A 26,420-nucleotide genomic window follows, 5' to 3' on the forward strand; every position below is an offset into this window, starting at 1 on the left:
CCCCACTATAACAATCCTCATGCACAGGCATTGCTCGATATAAATTAGATACACTTTTGGCAATGTTCGAAAGCAAATTTGCTGCCATCATATATATATATATATATATATATAAAAAAAGTGACATCGTTTTCATGCTTCAAAAAAACCCTCATAACCTTTTGAATCACTATCTTAGAAGCATACGTGGACTTTTAACATTATGTTTATTTTAGCATTATGTTTATTTTCACATTTAATAGAAACATTGTTTTTTATTGCCAATGTGTAGAAGACAAAAATTTATTACTTCTACAAACGTGGAGATTGTTTTCAGTTGGGTTTGTTTGTTTGTGTACAGTCTAACATCCGCATCGCTTGACCAATTGTCATCAAACTTCGTCAAAATACTGGTCATAGAACTGGTTTCATTTTGTAATATCCATATCAAATGTCAAGGTCACAAAAAAGGAGGAGCTAACATTTTCAGGGATTATTATTAATCAGAAATTACATTTTTTCAAATTAGACGCATGAATAACAGTAATCACCAACCTGGATTTCCATAACTGTTGGCTCAAGCTCACCTGACAGTTGACGTAAACTGCCAGAATATACAGAGCACTGGCATTTATGGACATCCCCTTACCAGTGTTAGGAAGTGAAAATAAAAAAAAGACTGGGAAGAACTATAACCAAAAAAAAAAGGAAATAAGTTTATCAGCAGAACAAAGGTTCTAGGAATGAGATAAAAAGAAAAACCATGGGGGAGATAGTAGTTCACCAAGGAACACAAGAGCAGCTGAAATAGGATTGTTAATCGTGTTCCAGTGACTGGAGAAAAAGGCCCGTACATAGAAGTCAATATATTTAGAGAGTTTTGCAATTGCTATGGATGGTTTATGGACTGTTTCCTGTTGGAGGCAATTGAAGGCAGAGTTGCAGCTTGGGCCAGATCAGGAGAATTTTAGGAAGCAAAGATGAGCTGACGGCAACCAACAACCAAGATGTGGAGATTATCGTTTTGAGGGTTGTTTCCCTGGATGATGTCACACATGCATCCAGAGTTCAATTGATATCTGTCAGTTTTTGTTGTAAATCATTGTAGCATGGTGTTAAGAAGAATGAAATATAATTAATTGAATCTATCAAGGAAAGTCAATCTCTTTATTGTTCATGTTATCAATAACTTTATTCCTACAAAATCAGTATTTGATTCTAGTCTGTCAGTTTTTCTAGTGAATCGTTGCAGCATGTTGTTCAGAATAAGTTATTAGATTTAATTTCTTCCAGAAAATGCTTTCTCTATCAAATGGTGGCCATCTTAACAAAAGGGCATAACTCTGTATTCATTCGTAAATTTCTGTATTTAAAAAGACAAAGATAATTCTTTTTTAGACAGTAAATAAATTTGCAAGCATTAATACAGACAACACCATGATACAAACCAAATGCTTTAGTCACCATTAAATAGAATTTTTAAAAAATGTGTAGTTAATTTACTATGTACCATATGGTAACAAAAGTTAACCTTATCAATGATATATAGTGTGTACATTTAGATTCTGGTAACATTTTTTCTATTTTATATATATGTTGTGTTGTCCTCGTATTAAAAAGGGAAATGTGTGTATAACCCCAAAAGGGTATATATTTTACTAATTAAAATGTACATGCGTATATACTTGTCTTTGTGACCTATTTGGGTTTGTGATGTGTATATGCTGGTTTGAATCATGGTGTTTGAATGTATGTACGTGCCACTAACATGTCTGTTGCTTCTACACTATTTGGACCATATGTTTTTATCTCCCTCTCCCTCTCTCATATATATATATATATATATATATATATATAAATTCATTCAAAATGTATCACAAAAACAAACATCTAAGTAAATTGCGATATATCCAAACAGTCGTGTGAGATGAATGAGCGGTAAGGGATTTAGGCTCATTACCGTGGGGTCCCGATTTCGAATCGTGCTAGATTCAGCCACTCTGATGAGTTGTAGACGATGAAACATGTGTCAGTGGATAATTATCTATTAAAAATAATATATATATATATATATATATATATATATATATATACATATATATATACGTAACAGCGGCCCTGTGGTGTGTTGATGTGTGCGTGTCAACATAATTGCGTAAGCATATATACATACGACATACCTGTCCTGCTATTGTTTCTCTGGAAGATCTTCAATCATCTTGGAGTAAGGGATTCTGCATAAATAAAGACATTTCAAGACAGACCAAGACGCTGTATATTTTTATATATATTTCTTTATTTCTCCCAGATAGTTGTCATAGCAGAGGAGTGATTCACGATCTTGGCTTTGGGTTAGTTCTTCTACGTCTCATGTCTGAGACCTCTTCCCCCTCCCCCCTTATAAGGAGACCCTTTTCAGATCATCTTCTTCCTTTGACATCTTCAATCCAACCCAGCACTTTGATCCAGCAAATCAGAACATGTGACACAGACGACATGTCCTATCGGTCAGCTGTTCAGATACCTTCCGGTACAAACTTGACCAGGTCACATAGTTTGGCATGTTTTGATAACCCATCAAAACATAGCTTCACATCTCTTGTTTACTTCACCAGATAGATAAACAAATACACAGCTAGATATATCGATAATTAGATAAACTGATAGACAAGCAGAAGAGTAAACTATGTAGGGTAGTGAGCGTAATGGCTGGTAACAAGGAATGGCCAATCCTCATCAATGCTAGAGTCATATCAGCGACGTGCACATAGATAAAAATCGCTCACACCTCACCAAAAAATAACACTGGAAATATAATCATCTTAGGTTAGTGCATTTATTAACATATTTGTAAAACTTATAAACCATTTAAACTCATGATTCTGGATTATGTATATCGCATGTAGCATATGATGGTAGGTTATAAAAAAATCTTTCCAAATTATGAATACATCAGACTGTTTGTGAGAAAGACTATCTTTAGGTTGATGTGACTTTTGTTGTTTGGTTTTATTTATATTCTGATAAATACCTCTACTGCTATAAGAATAATAAAAAAAACATATGCAGAGAACTATATATAAAAATATCAGTAAAGGGAGGAAATAATTGTACGCTTGTATAGTAAATAAAGTTGAATCTTTTCGAGATGAGCATAAAAGTGAGTGTCTGTTTCCAAGTCAAGCTGTATATTATAAAAGTATACATATATGATTGATTTTATCATTAAAATATCTGTTACACTGGTTATAAGTAGTGCATGGATATCAATTGTTTTATATATATATATATATATATATATATAAAACCTAGTTCTTTAGTTGTATTTATTTACATTGTATCTGTACTCATTTAATGCAGCTAGGTGGGTTGGATGGTGGGGGTAGGCAGGGTAATTCACCATAATAGCTTTGACCCGATTAATTGCTTTAATTAGCTTATTTAGTACGTTAAAAATGGTGAAAAATGACCTGCAATTTGGTCTATAATCAATTATGAAAGTCTTCCTCACCCTCAAAAGTAAAAGAAATGATATATTTTTTTCAAAGAAATAAATCCTTTATTTAGGAAATTGGCAAACTTTTTTATAACAAAATAAAAACTATTAGCTCTATCCCAATTGTTGTTTAGTTCTATATTATATTAAGCGTCCATAATTTTTAGTCTTTATAATACTCAGTCAGCCGTCTATAATATTATAATCGGAATTACTTTCCTTAGTAAAAACACTCGCATGTCGTCAAAAACAGCTATTTTGTCGTTTCACAACTTCAGTGTGGCTAGATACACCAAAGACATCAACTGAGATCGAACCTCAGACACAAATCATTACCTGTTGTAATCGCCCGATCCTCTACAAACGTAGCCTTCTACAGAGATATATATAAGGTGCTACATTAAGTAACGTCCTTTTGTTACATGAAACTAAAATCTTTTTTGATTATTCTTTGTTTTTTCGAATATGAATGTATTACCAAAATTAAAAAGGTGTTACTTATGCGGCACTGTGTGTTTCTCTCTCCCTCTCATATATATATATATATATATATATATATATATATATATATATATATATATATATATATATATAGAGAGAGAGAGAGAGAGAGAAATTGTGTGGATGTGTGTGTATATGATATATATATATTACACAGCATAATCACATTCACACACTGGTTCTTGTCAGATCACCGAAGTTAAGCAACGTTGAGCCTGGTTAGTACTAGATGGGTGACCATTTGGAAATTTTAGGCACTGTATGTGTTCTCTGCTTATCTCGGCATTTGTTTCCAGTCGTCCTGTACATCTCAGGAGAGGTGTGGTTGGAGATTGTGCACCTTCTGCCACAAAAATTTCATGCACAGGCACCCTTTTGTGGGTATCCATTGTCTGTCAAAGACTGAAGAAGCTTGTGTGTGTGTACACACATTCAATATTTATAATTTTATATTAATATTATTTCAAGTCAATGGATGTAAGTACCAGCAATGGATCTACTGATTTTTAACCAGATAATCAATTGGACTTTGTTACTCTCTCAACTGCATCTTCATACGTGAATATCAATTTGAATATCCATTAAAAAATTTTTTTTTTATATCTCTAACCTTTCGAACATTAATTTCTTTCAAATTTTGAAGATTTTAATTTTTGTGTTAACCAGTAATCTATATATATATATTAATTCATATTCCTCTCTGGTTGGTTGGTTGGTTGATTGGTTGGTTGGTTGTTTATTCACAATTTGATTAATATATACAAAAGATCCATTACTTTATTATTTCATTTATTTCTATATATAGTATGATTCTTGCAAAATATACAATTAAGGTCACCTCATTTGCATATTACAGTAAGGAAAATTGATTTTACTAAATAGCAATATATTAGTTAATGTTTCTAGTGAGAGAATTGTTTTAAGTGTTCCATTTAATATTGACATTAAATCAACTTTAAATAACAATTCTGTTTCTCCTGTAAACTTCGAAACATAACAAAAACTCTTCACCAAATAATTTAGTAAGTTTCTAGCGTGAAAATATAGTAACATCACAAACAGAAACAACTAATGAACAAATAGAAGTTAAAATTTGAAATTAATGATTTTCATATTTATTTTAAAAATTATTTTGTTAGTGCTCTGTGAAAAACCTTTGCCTTGTTCAGGAGCTCCATGATCTCCTGATGTTTGGGAAACCCTGGTCTAGTTATATTAGCTTTCACTCAATAAAAAAGAATTGGTTAGCAATTGTTTTGTTTCCGAGTAATCTACCTTTCTTTCTTAGTTTACTGTTTATTTACTTCCGAAAACAGAAAATGTCTAATATTTTCATATATAGCATGATAGGGTGATAGGTAATGTATACTACAAAGATAAGTTCTTTTTTGTTGTCTATTTCTTTTCACTTTTTTCCTCGCTGAAAACTAGTGTTTTCATGTTAAAAAAATTCTTGAAGAACCGACTCTCAAAATTATTGACCCATCAGTATACTTCTGTTCTTTACTAAAATCTTTGAGTCTTTATTCAATTTAGCGATAGTCTGCCACCTCGTTGATGCTAAGTTTCAGTATGAATTTAAACAAGCACGTTCTACTGGGGATATTTAAACAAGCACGTTCTACTGGGGATATCCTAAACTCTGAAACTGCTGGGAAGATATTTTTAAAAATTCTACACAGATATACTTTCTGTCTGAGAGTATTCTTAAATAGGTTTTGTATCAGAATGACTCCGACAAGTTTCGATAATCAAAATAATTCGATTTTGACTAGTTAACACCCTTATACAGCCTAACATCACAAGTGCAGTTGAAGTTTTATCAACGTACAAACAGAACAGCTCAGTGTATAAAATTAACGGTACATTCTTTAGTAAGGCAGAGGTGCATTCGAAATTAATGTATTTTTTTATAGCATAATTGGGCTTGATTTTTGCATTTTAAACTTTAATTCAAGCCATTATATATAAAACATAATTTTATAAAATCAACAGTAGGTTCTTTACAGTACAATATAGACTACACTGTATTGTGGATTAAGTCACTGTATGGAGGGATGTGAAGCTTCTCAGTGCACACAACTAGAGCAAGTAATGTAGTTTAGAATGTATCCGGTTATTGGTGTGAGTATCTCGAGACAAGAATCAGAACTTCTATGAGGCTTTTTATAGAACTATTTAACAGATATACAAGTTTCTTTCCTTTTTTTATATCCCACCCATTATAAAGTCAGATTTTACACATTTAAGAAGCACCTATAAATTTTCATTTTTAAAATACTTGAAAATTAGTAGCATTTTCAATGCAAGATATGTTTTTATTTATTTATTTTTTATTATTATTATTTTAATCTTAAGTTTTTCAGAATAAAACTTCGGAGATGTTATGTATTTTGTTTTTTCTCGGCAGTTAGTAATTTAGAGAGAGAATCTTATTTGGGATAATTTAAAATTTAAGTGTAAAAGAAATTTTGCATTTTTTTTTTAAACATTTGGTGCTATAAGACTATAATAGCGAAATTCGGAAAAAGAAAAAAAAGTAGTATCTACTGATTTTTTTTATCAATTTCAACTAAAAGCAATAGTATCTACATAATTGGTGTGTCAGAAGTACTTAAATGTTACCACATTATTTAAAAAAACACAAGTTTTCGATTTTTGTCATAAAATACCCTTATCATATTGTTTTGAGAAAATGTGATATAATCACAAGGGAAGTAACTCAGTTATGCTAAAAACAAGGCTAGTAGCTCATATTTATGATTGTTAACAGAATTCATTAAAAAAATTAGCCATAGTTTCATGCTATTTACCTCCCCTCGGAACTCTTCAGTGTTTTTTAGCCAAACATTTTATTTTCGCTAATTTTCGTCAAATGTTTTCTGCAATAACTTTTTTTTTTACCTTATCGTTTATCATAATTTTTGGATATACTCATTACTGACAACAGCATATTTTTTCATTGCTTTGACTCTCGAGTGTGTATCCATTGATATCTTGTATACTTTTATATAGAGTGATGTGGTTCTCGGTTGATTAACTGTGTCTAACTGTGTCGGATATATACTCGAGAGTCAAAACAATGAAAAGAATATGCTGTTATCATAGCCCTACTCATTACTATAACATGGCAGTTAAGTAGATACCATTGGTTTACTTTGAAATTCAATATTAAAAATTTTGAATTTCGCTATTATAGTTACACCAAAAAATTTTCTAAATTTCAATTATTTTAATATTTCAAACTTAACAATCCTTAGTGAACGATATACTTTATCTTCATTTTTTTTTTTTTTTTTTTTTTTTTTTTTCTATGAATTAGATTTTTACAATTTTGAGATTGGCAGCTCAGCATATAAATGAGGAAGACGTTTCGTTTAGTGAAATGTTAAAACTACAAAAATGAATTCAGTCCGAGCTGCTGAATAATGCATGAATATGTGAGGAAATAGCTGAGCAGATTTGAATGAGATGTTCGCTATTAGACTAACATGTGCATGTTACGTTGTCTTGCACTGATTTCTATTTTTATCCTTTTGTGATTAAATAGAGGAAAGAATCTGAAATTGTTTTTGTTACTTCTCTTGAAAGCCAATCAATAACTGCTCTTAAGCGGTTATGTGAAAAACAGATAAAGGAAGATCAACTTACTATGTGTTATCGATATTATAATGAGGCATGATTTAATGCCTGCTAACTATTATATATCATGTTCAACATATCTCTATATCTGTCTGTCTGCCTGTCTGTAACTTAATAAGTTAACTCATAACTTGCATTTTTTTTTTCTCATTTTCTTACCTTTTCTCTTCCAGGAGAATCACATGTGTATGCATGTTTTTTTTTTTTTTGCCTCAACGTAACTTTGATAATTACACATTAAATTTTTTCTTTATATTTATTATGGAATATTAGGATCAAAAATACAATAGCATGAACTGAAACACAATAAATGACAAGTGAAGTATGCATGGTCCCCATGAGTGCACAGTGAACAAGGCATTAAAAATTGGCCAAGTTCAGCATTTGCCCCCCCCCCCCTCCATTTATCTCCGAAAGTCCCCAGGGGATGACAAATCCTGGTGAAAATGAACAAACGGTGCAGTTTTAGGCCTTAACATATGTAAATTCGAGTTCTGCACCATGCAAAAAAAGAAATAAGTCCATCATTTGCCCCCCCCCTTTAGCCCCAAAAGTTCCCAAGGCCTTAACATATTTGGTTCAGCACCATGCAAAACTGCTAAATAGACATACACAGAAAATTTTGGACAAATATGGTAAAATAGTCCCAAAAATGGAGTGTTTGTATTAACCCTAAAAGAGCCCCTGGGGCACACCCAAGAGTTATCGCGAAGTATAGACAAACAAAATTTTATAGAAATCAGTTACAACTTTTCAGAAAGTTTTATAAAAATCCAAGGCATCAATTGTTTTTTAATAAGCACAAACGTGTCAATTTTAGCCATTTTAACCCGAAAGGCACCTCTAGGGGAGCAACCGGAGTTTTCTCGGAAAATCTGTTCTGTTACTTTTTTACTCGCAAGTTGTTTAATGTTTGTGCAAAATTTCCAAAAATTCCAAGTTGTAATTATTGAGAAAAATGCGGACAGATGAACGGATGAAGGCGAATTTATAGGTCTACCTTCCTTTTGTCGGGGGACCAAAAAAAATACTAGTTCAATCTTCGTTGATATGCGCTCTCTTCTCTCTTCACTTACACACAAATATTTCTCACCCTTGCATTCGTCACATAATAAGCACCCCATTTCTCTTTCTCTTGATCTGCTTGCTTATTTAGCACCCCTGAGGCATAACTTATAAATTTAAAAATAAAAAAAATATTCGATTTAAAAAGAAAAGACAATTTTTTTTTTTAAACGCATAAAATAAAGACTTCCAGAAAACACTGAATAGATAACGCTAATAACTTATATAAAAAACAGAATGAGGAAATTCTCAATTAGAATTCAAATATCTATTCATCCTATTCTCTCTCTGTTAGATACTGCTGTGAGCTACGAAATCGGTTAAACCAAATTAAAGCTCTATCAGTGTCTGTTGTGGTCATTTACATGGTAAAACCTATTAGGAAACTAGTAACTTGTAGTCAGTGAATTGCATACAATGTTTTCTCAGCATTAAATAACCCCAAAGGTTAATCCTGTCATTAAGCAGTTGAGCCTATATCTATATTTGTTTACTTCAAGATGTTATTGTAGGAAATAATTAGCAAAAGCAAGTTGCATACAAATAGCTGCAACTAATTGCTTTGTTTATTAAATACCTCCAGTTTGATTGGACTTCCATTTATTTAGTATTATTTCTTTTTCCTTTTCCTTTTCAAAAAATAACCAAATAATAAATAATGGAAGATATTAAAATAACTTGAAGCATAACTTTTTTTTTCAAAATTGGTTTCACTATTAGAAAGTTTTGCCAACTCCTGTCGGTTTTTCAACCAAATATGCAATTTCGAAAATCAGTAGAGAAACGTTGTTATTTTATTTTAAAAAGGACGTTACAATATTTAAAAATTGATATCAACCGTTTTATATCTATTTTTTTTCTTTTTGCATGGATCGTTTTCATCGATGTAGATTTGAAAATACATGGAAATAATTCTTGTTCAAGGATACTTCTGTTGTAAGATGTCATTGTAGGAAATGAATCATTTACAGGAACAAAACAAGTCACTTACACAAGATTCATACGAGAAATATTCTCTCACTGATCAATAAATTTATCTGCATTTTTTTCAGCTGATTTAGGACAAATCTGATCCACTGAATCAAAAAAAATCACCCTCTTTTTGCTCAATGAGGTCAACTTTTTAAGCTATGGCCACATGTCCTGTTTTTTTTATGCTTTTGTTTACATGTGTTTGTGTGTAGCATTTTAGTTGGTGGGGGTAAAATAATTGTTTTGATTGGAAATGATTATTTTAATGACAAGAATTATTCAGATCTGATAGTTCTGGATGATTATGTTGAAAAGGGATCAGTTTGAAGTCATAAAACCTTAAAATCTTCCAAAAACTGGTGCTCAGCATACATTAAGAAGAACTGGCCTGTGCAGACGGAATTGGTGCCTTGCAAAGAAAGGAATGTCGGCAACAACCCTCTAGTGGACGGAGACAGAATACTCTTCCCACTGCTGCACATCAAGCTCGGCTTAATCAAGCAGTTCATTAAAGCTCTGAACAAGGATGGTAACTATTTCATATATGTGCCAGGATTGACCATGGAGAAGTTGAAAGCTAAGCATTCCAGGAGTTCAAAGAAACGGAGGTTCAAACCCTGAAGTTTGAACAATGGTGAAGCAACATGCAATTTATATGTACTTACTTTTTAGCGATGCCCAACATTCAGTTGTTTTCTATCAGGTAATCAATGTATGTTGTTGGCAAAACATTTTTTCTCTTAAAAACATTTTGGGTATGTGTTGACAAAAATCAGCTGATAATGCAACAAATTTTGTCAGAAGATTTGATTTTTTTTTTTCAAATCAAGTTAGCACCAAAACCCTGACCTGATGGAGAGAAGCAGGTGCCATTTCCTGATTCAGCAGTGCAAAAATACCCTGGGCAGGAGCTGCTAGAAAGGACTTGTCCTGCCTTGATAGAGTTCAAAATAGACTTCGTAGCCTCGTAGGAGATGTCCTTTTCTCCTCCTCGCAACCTCTATCTCACAGAAGAGATGTTGCGAGTTTGTCTCTGATGTATCATTATTTTCATGGAAAGTGTTCGACTGAGCTTCAATCTATGGTCCCCCCCTCGTCAAACTTTCACAAGAAACACTCGTCTAGCTGTAAACACTATCAATAATTCCCCTCACTCTTTATCTGTGCCTAGACCTAAACGTAGATTCCATGAACAAAGCTTCTTTCTTAGAACTGCACGCCTGTGGAATTGTCTTCCGTTTTCCTGCTTTCCGGCTGACTACAATATGGTTGTGTTCAAGTCTAACGTAAATAAGTTCTTGATGAGCCGTTCCATATAAGTTATCAAATTTACCAAATTTTCATTACTAATGGTTACTATATTGTCCAATTTCTACTGTACACTCTTTAACCCTTATCCTTGAGTGGCCTCTTGGCCTTGATAATGTGGTGATGCCTATGTAAAAAAAAAAAAAAAAAATCAATTGTAGAAATCTAGATAACATTCAAAAAGTAAAAAATTGTTGCCCAATGTTATTTGTTTAACTGCTCTTTCACCAGTTTGTTTTACGCCATTACTTACAGTCTTAACAAATACCTATATATTTATATACACCCGAAAAACAGAGTTTCCATTTATATACATTGTGCTTTTATAATGACTCTACAAGTATTAAAAAAAGAAATCAAAATCAAACTGTTTTTAGTTATGGACGACCTTAATAACTTGTATGTTTCTCCAGCTCTCCTGAAGATTATACCACTCTAATAATGATAAAACAGAAAAGTAACTGAGATGTGTCACATAGTGCTAAGTGTATAGAGGTCAGTCGAGACCACCACGGAAAGCTATCCCTAAAAGGTAATACCTCACCCCCACCAATCATCTTAACATTTCTTAAAATCACTTAAATGTATATTTTACATTCTAGGTTTATAATCTCATTATCAATGCTGGTATACTGTTATTAAACTGGGCTAATGTTAAGGAGAAATTAAAAAAAAATTAAAGGTTATTTGGGCCATCAGTAAATATGTCTGATTTTTATAAATTCTTGATAGGGCTATCATATTTTGCTTGGGTTTTCTTTTGTTTATTAGTACTGCTAATATTTTTCTAAGATTTTGTTCTAGTACTGCCAGATCAATCTGTCAGGAAATATTGGCTTTCCACCCTGAAATGTATCAAGCATTAATATTATTTGCTTTACTTTCGTTTTGCAAAACTTAATTATGCTGTGCAAAATTAAAACAAATAACACTTTTCCTCTACAAAACAATCAAACCAAACACCATAAATATTTGAAGATATAAAAAAAACTTGACACATAACATTTTTTTTTTCCAGTATTACTGGATATAACATTAAATAACCCAAAAAGAGTTGGTATGCTGTGAAATAAAATAACCAATCTAAGATTCTGTTAATTTTGATAATTGTGTTTCTTGAAGGATTAATAAGCAATGTTGTCAGATAAGTGCAGTGTAAACCATTGTTGCATTAGCTTTTTCAAAATTAAGCTGGCAAAATGCCTGCTTAATTTCGAAAGAGCTAATGCAACAATAGTTTACTTAGAGCTTGTCAGACAACATTCCTGCCTAATTGTAATAATGATTGTTAATGACAATACAGTTAATTAAACTGCCTTCTTTACTCTTATTTTTTATGCTACTATTTTTATATTAATAAAATTATGAGATAACTTCACGTATGGTTTTTACTGATGCTACCTGAAGATAACAGCTTCTTGACCGTAAATGTACCAACCATTAATGTTGTTTTTCTCCTTTCCCATTGCAAAACTTAATCATGTTCTGCAAAGTCAAAAAATAACCAAATAATAAATATTGGAAGATATTAAAATAACTTGAAGCATAACTTTTTTTCAAGATTGTTTTCACTATTAAATAACTCTAAGAGGGTTGATATGCTATAAGACAAAAATTACCGAATCTAATACCATGAATAAATATTTGAAGATATAAAGAACTTTATATATATATATATATAGTTACATTTTTGAGAAAAAAGAATTCCATCAAAGTGCTCTACTATAAAGGAATTTTCAAAATAAGAGCATAATATTTATATTTTTACACACACACATATTTTTCTTTGCGCCGTTTGCATAAAACTAAATAGACCCCATCTATGACTATTTATGCTTAACAGTTGTGTTCCAAAGTTCATAATGATCGGTTAAGTAGTTTAGGAGTGGATTCTATACATAGGAATATATAAAAATGAATGCATATAGAGATATATTATAATTTATGCATTTTTATATTAGAGAATAATAATTCAAAGATTATAAAATTTATGGATGGAATCTTTCACTGAATTTGATTTTGTGTGGTGAGTTTAAGATTGATTTTAGGGTGATTAGTTTTAGATTATATTTTAAATATTTATTTAATAATGTAATGCTTAAGTAAAAAAATATCTATACGAAATTGGAAAGGAGACAGTTTTGTTTTTCTCTCTTTCCCTTTTTGATAAAATGCTACAACAGTTATTGGCTGTAAATCAAGTCCACAGTGACAGTTAACAACAAAAAAAAATGTTAAGGTTCTACATGTTGTATCAAAACGGGACTTCTCCCTTCCATAAAACTACTCATGACGTTGTGAGCAACAAGTCGTTCAGGTGCAAGATCCCATGAAATTCGACTTGGATAAATTTGATGGAATAATTCCTCTGGGAACTTAACTGAAGTGGAACTGATTTCTCTGTCTTGTTAATGTCTTAAATTTATGTCAGTAGCAAAGCATAAGATCGATAAGAGCAACAACTATTTTTTTTTTTTAATTTTTGTACAGATTATTTATGCGTATGCATACCTTTCTCTCTTGCTATTGGTGTACGACCGATTTAAGGTGTTCTTTTATAAATATGAATACACATGTATCTTTCTCTAAACACATCTATGCGTATTTATTTTCATGTGTATGTATGAACGTATATGTAATGATGGTATGTTTGCGTATTATTCCTTTTTCTACAGTGTTGATGTTAAAAGTATTCCTAGCTAAAAAATAATAAATTTCTGTATTTTTATCCGATATCTTTGCAGTTGTAAACATGCACTAGGTTGTTGCATGTTTATTGGTTGAATGTTTGCAGTGCATGCAAATAACAGGCTTCCTGCAAGTGAAAGATATTTGTCAACGGATAAAAAAATCACACAAAAAATTGAAAATATCTCCGATTTGGAATTGACTACCCACAATTCAATTTTTTTACTTGAAAAAATGTAACAGTTTTAAATGAGGTTCCCTACTCTGGTTATGACTCACTCTGGGGTTTCTAATTTCAATTGCCTACCAGATGCAGAACCCTTAGGCAGTAGTTTTTTTTTTATATTTGATAGATAAAGCTGGACATTATTTTCATTTTTTTTTTTTTTTTTTTTTTTTGTATTTGGTTCAAAGTGATATGTATATATATTTCAATAATGGAGGAGGAGTTGACTCTGTGTGTCTCAGAATTAGTTTTTTTTTTTTTTTTTTTTTTTTTACCATCTCACCGACGGGTCTGTGTGCCTCTCTGAGATGTGCTCTTAGCTAAAGGATTGCGTTCGATTTTCATTTTTTCTGGCTAAAAATTCTCATTTGCAAGTACAAGAAATCTAGTACAATTGTAACGTTCAAAAAATAAACTTTGTTTTGAACTAGATTTGTAATTTTATTAGGAGAGATAATTCTTCGGCTGCAGCACTGACTGACACAACACAATTGACACTGCGGCCAGTGTCGGAATTGAGCAACGACTTTGGACCAGCACAATGAGCGGATGATCATGGCTTGTGCAGTGAATATAGAGAATGTTCGCATAATCTTCTTGGTGTAGTAAAAGATAACTAAATTCATTTTCATTACTTATGAGAACGGTTTATGATAAGTATTTATTGATGTTTGATGTTACCTACTCTAGCCTGTAGGTAAGCAGTATCATGATAACATGTTCCACAGATAGAAAGTTCTTGGAAATAACCTTTGTTCATGGAAATTTGATTTGATGTTCGATGGAGGAAGAAAAAATAAGTTCTTTGCAGTTGTAGAAAACAATTCTTGATGTGAATACCTTACAACAAGAAATCAAAGATTGGAGTTCAGTTGAGCACCCTCTCTTTCTGTTAGAAAGAAGTAATGGATAAGATTCCTCACTATATTGTAAAGTCAATTTTGTACTCTGTCAAAACAAGAACGGATGGTTTTTAATGTGGGGAAAATCCAGATGCCTAGAAAGAGGCACCCTGGATCAGGATAAAAATAAAAATTCCTTGGGAAAGATTTCTCCTTCACAGAACACGAATATCATTATAATAATATATGATCAATGTTGTAATGGAACCCGTAATTTCAGCATGCAGTGGTTCTGAAGAAAGAAGTAAAAAAAGTGAACATTCGAAAGAGACGGGAGGGTAAAAAAAAAACATTGTCAGACAAGAGGTACTGGACTTAAGGAGTAAACTAAAAAGTGTCTTTTATGATATGATTTCATTTGTATTGAACTATGTAGCACAATATTACTTCCTAAGTATTTATTAGTACTTATCTCATTTTCATTTGTGTCAGTTATATATTTAAAATACAATATACACTTTTTTCATAAAAATATTAATAAACTTATATTTGCTACATGTTATTGTTTTTCTGTCTAAAAAAAATTAATTTTTTACGCTATCCAGAAAAATATCTGCCTAATCAAAACATTTGTTGATTAAATATATTTCTCATTCCATGGATTTTCCACGGGTCCAGCTAGTTTTAGATTAATCCTTTCAGGGGAATACTGGGTTAGACACAATTTAAACTTCCTAGGCCTTTTAGCAAGGAGCAAAGTGTAGTATTTGTTTTGATATTACACTTGATCTCTTTTGTCTTCATTTGGTGAAGGAGAAATCTTTTTGATGTAATTTTTATTTTTATCCCAACCCGGATGGCTCATTCTGGGTAACTGGATTTTCCCCACATTAAAAATCAACCTTGTGTCTAATGGGGGAGGCAATTAAATAGGGACAGAAGAAAAAGTCAACAGCTGTTCCCCCCTCTCTTTTCGTTTTAGAATAAGAGAGAAAATGTTGCAACAATTATTGGCTGTGAATCAGGTCTGCATTGAGATTTAAGAGCAGGGCTCTACAGTGTGAGTGAAACGGTCACATTTGCAAGTGTCTTTTTTTTTTTCCTTTTTTTTTTCCTTTTTTTTCCTTTTTTTTCCTTTTTTTCCTTTTTTCCTTTTTTTCTCCTTTTTTTCTCCCCTTTTTTCCTTTTTTTTCCCTTTTTTCCTTTTTTTCCTTTTTTTCCTTTTTTTCCTTTTTTTTCCTTTTTTTTCCTTTTTTTCCTTTTTTTTCCTTTTTTTTCCTTTTTTTTCCTTTTTTTTCCTTTTTTTCCTTTTTTTTCCTTTTTTTTCCTTTTTTTTTTCCTTTTTTTTCCTTTTTTTTCCTTTTTTTTTTCCTTTTTTTTCCTTTTTTTTCCTTTTTTTTTTCCTTTTTCCTTTTTTTTCCTTTTTTTTTCCTTTTTCCTTTTTTTTCCTTTTTTTTCCTTTTTTTTCCTTTTTTTCCCTTTTTTTCCTTTTTTTCAAAGTGGTGAGTAAAAACTATAAAACGCTTAACTTTTGACGATAGTTTTTCTTTCCACCAACAATCTTTCAAAGCTCATTGCTAAATGAAAAATGTCTTAACTTTTTTAATATAATCACCAAAATCAAATTATCTAAACAATAAAAGGTTTAATAGTGTTGTGTCCGGGAAGAAGACAATATTCAAAGGGTAATGTGAAACAGAAGTGGGGTGGCCTTCAGTGACTGCCGTCGAGGGCTTCACATCGGAAGTTCCAATCTCCAGCTGGGGTCAAAAAAGAGGACTAGGCAAGATCTCCCAAGGTTTTTATAGTGACCCCTAAGGGGTTGGGGGTAGGAGATCATTGCTAGCCAATCCACAGAGCATAAGAGGGACAAGCACCATTAGCAGGAGGAGCTACATAAATAAATTCCAATAATAGAGCAATATACTCTTTATTTTTTAAGGAAGGCTGTTTAAAAAACATGGGAATAAATTTGAATGTTTACACCTTCACGTCTCAATATGAAATTTGGTGCATATTTAGAATTACACTTATATATTAAAAAAAAAATACAGAAAACTCCTTATGATATATGTACTCGTCACAAAACGAAAATGTCATGTTCCAAAAATCATGTGGGTTTGGCTTGTAACTTTTCTATTTGGCAAATAAACGAAAATATTTAGTTGTCAAAGGTCAACTAAGGATACATTTGTCTGTATAGCCATAGTGAGTGAAATATTATCAAGTTTTTGCATGTCTCAAAACGGGACGTCTCCCTTCCATATGGTGACGTAAGTGATTCAAGTGCAAGATCCCATGAAATTTGATTTGGATAAACTTAATGCAACTGAAAAGTTAACTGAAGTGGAACTGATTTATTTGTCTCATCAATGTCTTAATCTTGTGGCTGTAGTAAATCATTGACAAGATGAAGATGACTCATTCGCTGCTTTGTGTGTAGATTATTCATGCATCTGCATCAAGGTGATGCCTATAACAGGCCTGGCAGTCATGCAGTTACAGACTATGACCGAAGATAGGCATTACATCTAAATAATACTTACGGCAAACATTTTTAGCAAGGGGTCAGTTAATAATGTCCATCAAGGATCAACTATACTTATCAGAACCATAAACTTGTCACAATTATTTTTAATAAATTTAAATGTACAAAATAAACAACAAAAACTCTTACTAGGGCTCTACAAATTTATCTTTCGTTGATGTATTACAACTACATATTTTTGTTTAATAGCCAAAAAGAAAAAATACTAGCAAAATTCGCGTGATTTTTTTTTTTTTTTTTTTTTTTTTAATATATCTTCGTTTCATGACAAGTATGTATCAAAGATTTTTCTGTATTTTTTTTATGAGTGTAATTTTAAATACACACCGAATTTTATGTTAAACATTAAAAATTCAAATGTTATTTTTTTTTTAAACAACCTTCGTTAAAGAGTATAGTGTTCTATTAAACATTTTATTGTTTAAATAATTTAACTTTGCTCGTTTTATTAAAAAAATAAATAAAGGTTAAAAAAACTTTTTTTTACTCAGCCTTTGAAGTTGAAAAAGAACGCAATGGCCAAAAGATAAACGTTATATTTTTAGTCACCACTTGGAAAAAATCACTCGCAAATACAACTGTTTCACTCGCAACATAAAACCCTGCTTATGAAGTATTGTTGCCACATCTTGTTTGGTTCATCAACGATTTGCCTTTCCCTCTAAGACTGGGTCCCTCCCTAAAAAAGCCTCTAACCTAATATGTTCCTTTTTTTTCTTTCCCCTTTTTCTTTTACCTTTTTTCTTTATTTTTTTTTCTTTTCGTTTTCCTTTCATTTATTTCCTGCTTTTCTTTTCTCCTCTTTCTTTTCCTTTTTTCATTGTTTCTTTTTTCCTTTTCTCCTGTTCTTTTCTTTCTTATTTTCCCTTTTCTTTTTAAACTTCTGGTTGAAGCTTTTCTAACCTGAAAAGCTCATATGATCTAGACACATTTAATTTCATATTTCGCCTTTTATCAATTTAACAGGAAAAAAAACTGCAAAAGTGAGATTTCAGACTGAAGGTAACATTTCATCATTGCGTGTTTATTTATTGTGTGTATTTTTCATACTTTCAAATATTAATTCTTTTTTTTTTAATTTGAGATAATGTTCCTTTTTTTCTATTTAAAATTAATGCTGATGTATTAATAATTTTAAAGGCTTATCAAATAATAAAGGGTTCAAAAATTCTTTTAATATTATTTGCAACTTTTGAACTTTTCTCGTTTCAACATTTGTTATATTGCTGCTAGTTATCTACCAGTGTATATCTTTCATAAAAAAAATGGCTTTAAAAACATGCTAGTGTTTGTACTTAATATTCATGTAGAATTATGTTGGTAATTTAAAATTTTCATGTATATAAATTATCACTTCTGATGACCTTAAGAAAAAAAAAACAAAAAAACACTAACCCTAGGCTTTGCTTATACAGGGTGACCCCCCCAAAAACGGGCCCAACTCTAATTAGGCCCCCATTTTTTAGTGTTTTGTCCGAATGAAATGAAACTTTGATCATAAATAGTTTAGTATATTCGAAACATCACATCAAAAACCTAAGGTCTTTGGCTTTTTTTCCTCCGTTCTACAGCATATGTTCTAGATGGCCTCCACTTAGCTTTTGTTTTTTTTGGGGGGTCACACTGTAGTAGTATAGTTTTGACTTTACCCCTTTAACTGCTAGTGGGAGATTTCATTCTGAATTCATTTCAGACGGCAACGGTTGTCTGACTTGCTATTTTTTTTCTCCTTCCCAACACCACTTGAAATGGTTTCACCCTAGGAAAGGACATTTTAAGATTTTTTTTCTTCAAAAGTTTTACTCCTTAACATTTGTGTGATGAGAGTAATAGTACAGATTTATATTCGTTCATATACAACTGAATATACATTGGTCTTTATTATAGAGTGAACAATAATGTATGTAGGTAGGAGTTCTAGAAAAAAAAATTTCTTAATCAATATCTATATCCACTAGGCCATGCATCCTGTAGAATGATATTTAAAAAAAAAAAAAAATCGATTACCAGTTAAATGATCTTTCTCGCGTTTGAAGATTTCATGTAGATGACATGCCATTCACACAAATGCAATAAAAATACACATTAAACATATGCACGTCAATAAAAAAAAAAGGCGGGGTAAGCGGATAAAAAGACAAATTCAAATCATAATTAATATTCTGATTAATTTCATTAAAATGTTGAAATTGTTATAAATTTACATCTGTTGTTATCTGGATGTTTTGTTTTCGCTTGGCTGTTTGTTTAGCCATATTAATCAATTTGTGATAGCAAAATAACATAACTTTACAACTGCTTATTTCATTTTCTATGTGCTACTGCTATTTGTCATGTCAGTATTAGAACTCTGTGCCAATTCTCTCTCTATATTCTGATTCTTTCTTTCTTTTCTATTCAAACTCTTCGAACTCCCCCCCTATATTCACTCTCTCTTTCCGCCCATGTTTCCACTTTCTTTCCGCCCATGTTTTCACTTTCTTTCCGCCCATGTTTCCACTTTCTTTCCGCCCATGTTTCCACTTTCTTTCCGCCCATGTTTCCACTCTCTTTCCGTCCATGATCCCACTCTCTTTCCGTCCATGTTCCCACCCTCTTTCCGTCCATGTTCCCACCCTCTTTCCGTCCATGTTCCCACCCTCTTTCCGTCCATGTTCCCACCCTCTTTCCGTCCATGTTCCCACCCTCTTTCCGTCCATGTTCCGACTCTTTCCGTCCATGTTCCGACTCTTTCCGTCCATGTTCCGACTCTTTCCGCCCATGTTCCGACTCTTTCCGCCCATGTTCCGACTCTTTCCGACCATGTTCCGACTCTCTTTCCGACCATGTTCCGACTCTCTTTCCGACCATGTTCCGCCTCTCTTTCCGACCATGTTCCGCCTCTCTTTCCGACCATGTTCCGCCTCTCTTTCCGACCATGTTCCGCCTCTCTTTCCGACCATGTTCCGCCTCTCTTTCCGACCATGTTCCGCCTCTCTTTCCGACCATGTTCCGACTCTCTTTCCGACCATGTTCCGACTCTCTTTCCGACCATGTTCCGACTCTCTTTCCGCCAATGTTCCGACTCTGTGTCGTTCCGGCCATGTTCCGCCTCTGTGTCGTTCCGGCCATGTTCCGCCTCTGTGTCGTTCCGGCCATGTTCCGCCTCTGTGTCGTTCCGGCCATGTTCCGCCTCTGTGTGTTTCCGGCCATGTTCCGCCTCTGTGTTTCCGGCCATGTTCCGCCTGTGTGTGTTTCCGGCCATGTTCCGCCTCTGTGTGTTTCCGGCCATGTTCCGCCTCTGTGTGTGTTTCCGGCCATGTTCCGCCTCTGTGTGTGTTTCCGGCCATGTTCCGCCTCTGTGTGTGTTTCCGCCCATGTTCCGCCTGTGTGTGTGTGTTTCCGCCCATGTTCCGCCTGTGTGTGTGTGTTTCCGCCCATGTTCCGCCTGTGTGTGTGTGTTTCCGCCCATGTTCCGCCTGTGTGTGTGTGTTTCCGCCCATGTTCCGCCTGTGTGTGTGTGTTTCCGCCCATGTTCCGCCTGTGTGTGTGTGTTTCCGCCCATGTTCCGCCTGTGTGTGTGTGTTTCCGCCCATGTTCCGCCTGTGTGTGTGTGTTTCCGCCCATGTTCCGCCTGTGTGTGTGTGTTTCCGCCCATGTTCCGCCTGTGTGTGTGTGTTTCCGCCCATGTTCCGCCTGTGTGTGTGTGTTTCCGCCCATGTTCCGCCTGTGTGTGTGTGTTTCCGCCCATGTTCCGCCTGTGTGTGTGTGTTTCCGCCCATGTTCCGCCTGTGTGTGTGTGTTTCCGCCCATGTTCCGCCTGTGTGTGTGTGTTTCCGCCCATGTTCCGCCTGTGTGTGTGTGTTTCCGCCCATGTTCCGCCTGTGTGTGTGTGTTTCCGCCCATGTTCCGCCTCTGTGTGTGTTTCCGCCCATGTTCCGCCTCTGTGTGCGGAAACACACACACAGAGGCGGAACATGGGCGGAAACACACACAGAGGCGGAACATGGGCGGAAACACACACAGAGGCGGAACATGGGCGGAAACACACACAGAGGCGGAACATGGCCGGAAACACACACAGAGGCGCAACATGGCCGGAAACACACACAGGCGGAACATGGCCGGAAACACACACAGGCGGAACATGGCCGGAAACACACACAGGCGGAACATGGCCGGAAACACAGAGGCGGAACATGGCCGGAAACACACAGAGGCGGAACATGGCCGGAAACACACAGAGGCGGAACATGGCCGGAACGACACAGAGGCGGAACATGGCCGGAACGACACAGAGGCGGAACATGGCCGGAACGACACAGAGTCGGAACATGGTCGGAAAGAGTCGGAACATGGGCGGAAAGAGTCGGAACATGGGCGAAGAGAGAGAGAGTCGGAACATGGGCGAAGAGAGAGAGAGTCGGAACATGGGCGAAGAGAGAGAGAGTCGGAACATGGGCGAAGAGAGAGAGAGTCGGAACATGGGCGAAGAGAGAGAGAGTCGGAACATGGGCGAAGAGAGAGAGAGTCGGAACATGGGCGAAGAGAGAGAGTCGGAACATGGGCGGAAACACACACAGAGGCGCAACATGGGCGGAAACACACACAGAGGCGCAACATGGGCGGAAACACACACAGAGGCGCAACATGGGCGGAAACACACACAGAGGCGCAACATGGGCGGAAACACACACAGAGGCGGAACATGGGCGGAAACACACACAGAGGCGGAACATGGGCGGAAACACACACAGAGGCGGAACATGTTCCGCCTGTGTGTGTGTGTTTCCGCCCATGTTCCGCCTGTGTGTGTGTGTTTCCGCCCATGTTCCGCCTCTGTGTGTGTTTCCGCCCATGTTCCGCCTCTGTGTGTGTTTCCGCCCATGTTCCGCCTCTGTGTGTTTCCGCCCATGTTGCGCCTCTGTGTGTGTTTCCGCCCATGTTGCGCCTCTGTGTGTGTTTCCGCCCATGTTGCGCCTCTGTGTGTGTTTCCGCCCATGTTGCGCCTCTGTGTGTGTTTCCGCCCATGTTGCGCCTCTGTGTGTGTTTCCGCCCATGTTGCGCCTCTGTGTGTGTTTCCGCCCATGTTGCGCCTCTGTGTGTGTTTCCGCCCATGTTGCGCCTCTGTGTGTGTTTCCGCCCATGTTCCGACTCTCTCTCTTCGCCCATGTTCCGACTCTCTCTCTCTTCGCCCATGTTCCGACTCTCTCTCTCTTCGCCCATGTTCCGACTCTCTCTCTCTTCGCCCATGTTCCGACTCTCTCTCTCTTCGCCCATGTTCCGACTCTCTCTCTCTTCGCCCATGTTCCGACTCTCTCTCTCTTCGCCCATGTTCCGACTCTCTCTCTCTTCGCCCATGTTCCGACTCTCTCTCTCTTCGCCCATGTTCCGACTCTCTCTCTCTTCGCCCATGTTCCGACTCTCTCTCTCTTCGCCCATGTTCCGACTCTCTCTCTCTTCGCCCATGTTCCGACTCTCTCTCTCTTCGCCCATGTTCCGACTCTCTCTCTCTCTCTCTCTCCATGTTCCGACTCTCTCTCTCTCTCTCCATGTTCCGACTCTCTCTCTCTCTCCATGTTCCGACTCTCTCTCTCTCTCTCTCTCCATGTTCCGACTCTCTCTCTCTCTCTCTCTCCATGTTCCGACTCTCTCTCTCTCTCTCTCTCTCCATGTTCCGACTCTCTCTCTCTCTCTCTCTCCATGTTCCGACTCTCTCTCTCTCTCCATGTTCCGACTCTCTCTCTCTCCATGTTCCGACTCTCTCTCTCTCTCTCTCCATGTTCCGACTCTCTCTCTCTCTCTCCATGTTCCGACTCTCTCTCTCTCTCTCCATGTTCCGACTCTCTCTCTCTCTCTCTCTCCATGTTCCGACTCTCTCTCTCTCTCTCTCCATGTTCCGACTCTCTCTCTCTCTCTCTCCATGTTCCGACTCTCTCTCTCTCTCTCTCCATGTTCCGACTCTCTCTCTCTCTCTCTCCATGTTCCGACTCTCTCTCTCTCTCTCTCTCCATGTTCCGACTCTCTCTCTCTCTCTCTCTCTCCATGTTCCGACTCTCTCTCTCTCTCTCTCCATGTTCCGACTCTCTCTCTCTCTCTCTCCATGTTCCGACTCTCTCTCTCTCTCTCTCCAGGTTCCGACTCTCTCTCTCTCTCTCTCCAGGTTCCGACTCTCTCTCTCTCTCTCCAGGTTCCGACTCTCTCTCTCTCTCTCCAGGTTCCGACTCTCTCTCTCCATGTTCCGACTCTTACTTTCTCTCTCTCTCTCTCCATGTTCCGACTCTTACTTTCTCTCTCTCTCTCTCCATCCATATCCCGACTCTTACTTTCTCTCTCCATCCATATCCCGACTCTTACTTTCTCTCTCCATCCATATCCCGACTCTTACTTTCTCTCTCCATCCATATCCCGACTCTTACTTTCTCTCTCCATCCATATCCCGACTCTTACTTTCTCTCTCCATCCATATCCCGACTCTAATCTCAACTACTAAACATAGTTGCAGTCTGCAGTTGTCTTTAAACTCTTTATTAGTCATGACTAATAAAACTGCAGACTTGGTTTATTTGTTTTTCATTTTGACTGCCTATTCCTCTTTTATTTTAAAAATATATATATATATATATATATATATATATAAAAATATTGTTGTGGGTGGGATATTTACAATTTTTCTCTTTGTTTAATTTGTTTTTGCCTTTTATTCTTCATGCCTTCAACAGAGTTTTGGTTGGAACTGCTGCTTATATTGTTGCATGGTGGATTACTTTTTCTTTCTTTTTTTTCCAATTTATATGTAGTCAGATGTTATTTTTATGATTTCAATCATTTCTGTTCATTTTATGTTAAAATTTTCATACTGTGTGTTAAGTAAACCAAAAAATTTAAACTTTTCTTTATTTGGTGTTTCTGTGCTTCGTTTACTGAATTATTTCAACATTGAGGCAGCTTATCTTAACTAAATTACGTTAATTATAATCATTTAGAAAAGGAAAATACACTTTTCGCCTGATGAAATTCTAGTTAAGAACTACAGATTGAAACATTGTCATGCTTGTGTAGCAAATCCTGTACATGCCTGTATGTGTATGTATGTATATATATATGTATATATATATATATATATATATATATAAAATATGTGTGTGTATGGACTCTGTAATGGCTAGCCTGATATTATTATTTTTTTTTTAATTTCACAAATGCACTATGTATCTGGGAGTGTTCTTAGACAGGTTTTGTACAGGAATGCCACTGATAAGTATTGATAATTGAAAAAATCTGATTAAAGAATGGACAGTCTGATTTTGAACAAAGTTAACACCCTTATACGACCTAACATCATAGGTGAATTTTAGAAGTTTTATCACTACACAAACAGAATGGCCCCGTGTATAAAAATCAACAATAGGTTCTTTGATAAAACAGGAGCGCCTTCGAAATGTTTCTGTTTAGAGTACAATTGAACTGTGATGCTTGACTTTTGTATTTGAAACTTTAATTCAAGCCATTATATAAAAATAATTTTATAAAATCTACAATAGGTTTTCTACAGTGCAATGTAGACTACAATGTATTGTATTGTGGACTGTCACTTCGGAGAGGCATGTGAAGTTTCTTCCCGGTGCATTGTGGTGGATACTAGACTAGAGCAGCCAATCAACTAATTTGAATGGAAAATAGGTGATTTCACTGATGTGGATGAAGTAAGAGTATTAGAAATGTGGAACATTTGTGGATCCTGATTCAATCCTGGGCAACGTCGGGTCTCCCTACAAGTGTGTGTGTGTGTATATATATATATATATATATATATATATATATAAAGGAGGCACCAAGAAGAATTAAAATAAGTCTTTAAATAAAAAAAATAGTGAAAAATCAACAATACAAAAATATATACTGATGCATAAAAATTTAATCAATTCAATAAGTAAATTACATCATTAGGAATAAAGAATATAGTTTCTCTTTATACCTAGGTATTTCGAAGCCTAGTGCTTCTCATCAGAAGAGGAGAGGGGGTGCTAGGTAACAAATAAAACAATACGACGTCTAGCTATAGGCACATTAGGAATGAAATATTGCGTATCTAGGTAGAGGGTAAATAGTATAGAGATGGGGGGGGGAACTGGATATCTATAGCGATGAAAGTAGTATAAATCAAAACTGTGATTATTACATATTGGATATGAAAGGGATGGAATGGGATTAGGGGGTATGAGTTCGATGTTTGTGATATATGATGCAGGGATATACAAGTAAATTCAAGAAAAAATACAAGACTTTAATAAGAAGAAATAATGATGAAAAGCACTTATAAAATAACGGAATAGGAGAGTAGCTTGATTGAGTAGTGATGTCTTAAAATGATAAAAAATGGGAGGGGGCAGGATATGGCAGCAAGAACATAAATACACAAAATAGGATAAAACAAAATATAAATTATAAAATAAAGGTACAAAAATAAAACAAAGATACTAACGATAAAGTAAAAATAATATTGCTAGTAGTAGTAGAAATAACGATAAAAATAAGATATAACATAAAAATAAGATTAAAAAGTGAAAAGTAGAAATTAGCAAATAAGAATAAACACATAAAAGTACAATGTCTAAAAATGTATATAGTAAAATAATGATAAACAGTAGAAAGTTTTTAGTTCTCTCATACTGCAACAACTTTGACACCAGGGTCGGGAAGTGGGATTGAGAAGTTAGCGCTCCAGAGAAGGGGCACTCTGATATGCAGAAAGTATCTGGGCAGCTCCGTCGGTTATTCCCGTAACGGCGCCTCAGGCGATTAGCAATAAACTAACCCCTTCTCAAAGAGAGAAGGTAAGTCGGCCTGGGAGGGTGGACCTCCTAGAAGTGCACAGAACTTTACTCCCATCACAAAATCAGTAGGGACCGGATCATTACAGGAAAGCTGTAATCTCTTGATTTTGGGGGCCGAGGATAAAAATTCCTAGAAAAAAAATAGGGAGGCATTTTTCTACTGTTTTCTACTCTTTATTTAAGGTCTACTAAAGCTGTTGCCAGTAAATTTACATAATAAATAGAACTTATTTAAATGTAGTTTATAAGCAAGTTATTTTTGTAAAGTATTTTATTTCATTCACAAAATCAAATTGCTTGTCCCTATTTTGTATTTGTATTAAAGGACAGGGAAGTT

The 26,420-nt window shown here is 35.1% G+C and overlaps 1 protein-coding gene across 11 annotated transcripts in view; it reads left to right on the forward strand.

The window, feature by feature from the left end:
* Positions 1–26,420, forward strand: part of LOC145292053 (WD repeat-containing protein 47-like) — a 201,240-nt gene that overhangs the window by 47,334 nt on the left and 127,486 nt on the right. For 4 of the 11 annotated variants that reach the window (XM_080138082.1, XM_080138086.1, XM_080138083.1 and 1 more), the window contains exon 2: positions 18,234–18,269. The exons of the other annotated variants lie outside the window; for them this stretch is intronic. In XM_080138082.1, coding sequence (XP_079994208.1) covers positions 18,234–18,269 — 36 coding nt within the window. The remainder of the gene's footprint in view (positions 1–18,233; positions 18,270–26,420) is intronic. 11 annotated transcript variants of the gene reach the window in all.

The sequence above is a fragment of the Euprymna scolopes genome, chromosome 13 (genome assembly GCF_053919585.1).
Source record: "Euprymna scolopes isolate OS-2025 chromosome 13, ASM5391958v1, whole genome shotgun sequence".
NCBI classification, from domain to species: Eukaryota; Metazoa; Mollusca; class Cephalopoda; order Sepiida; family Sepiolidae; genus Euprymna; species Euprymna scolopes.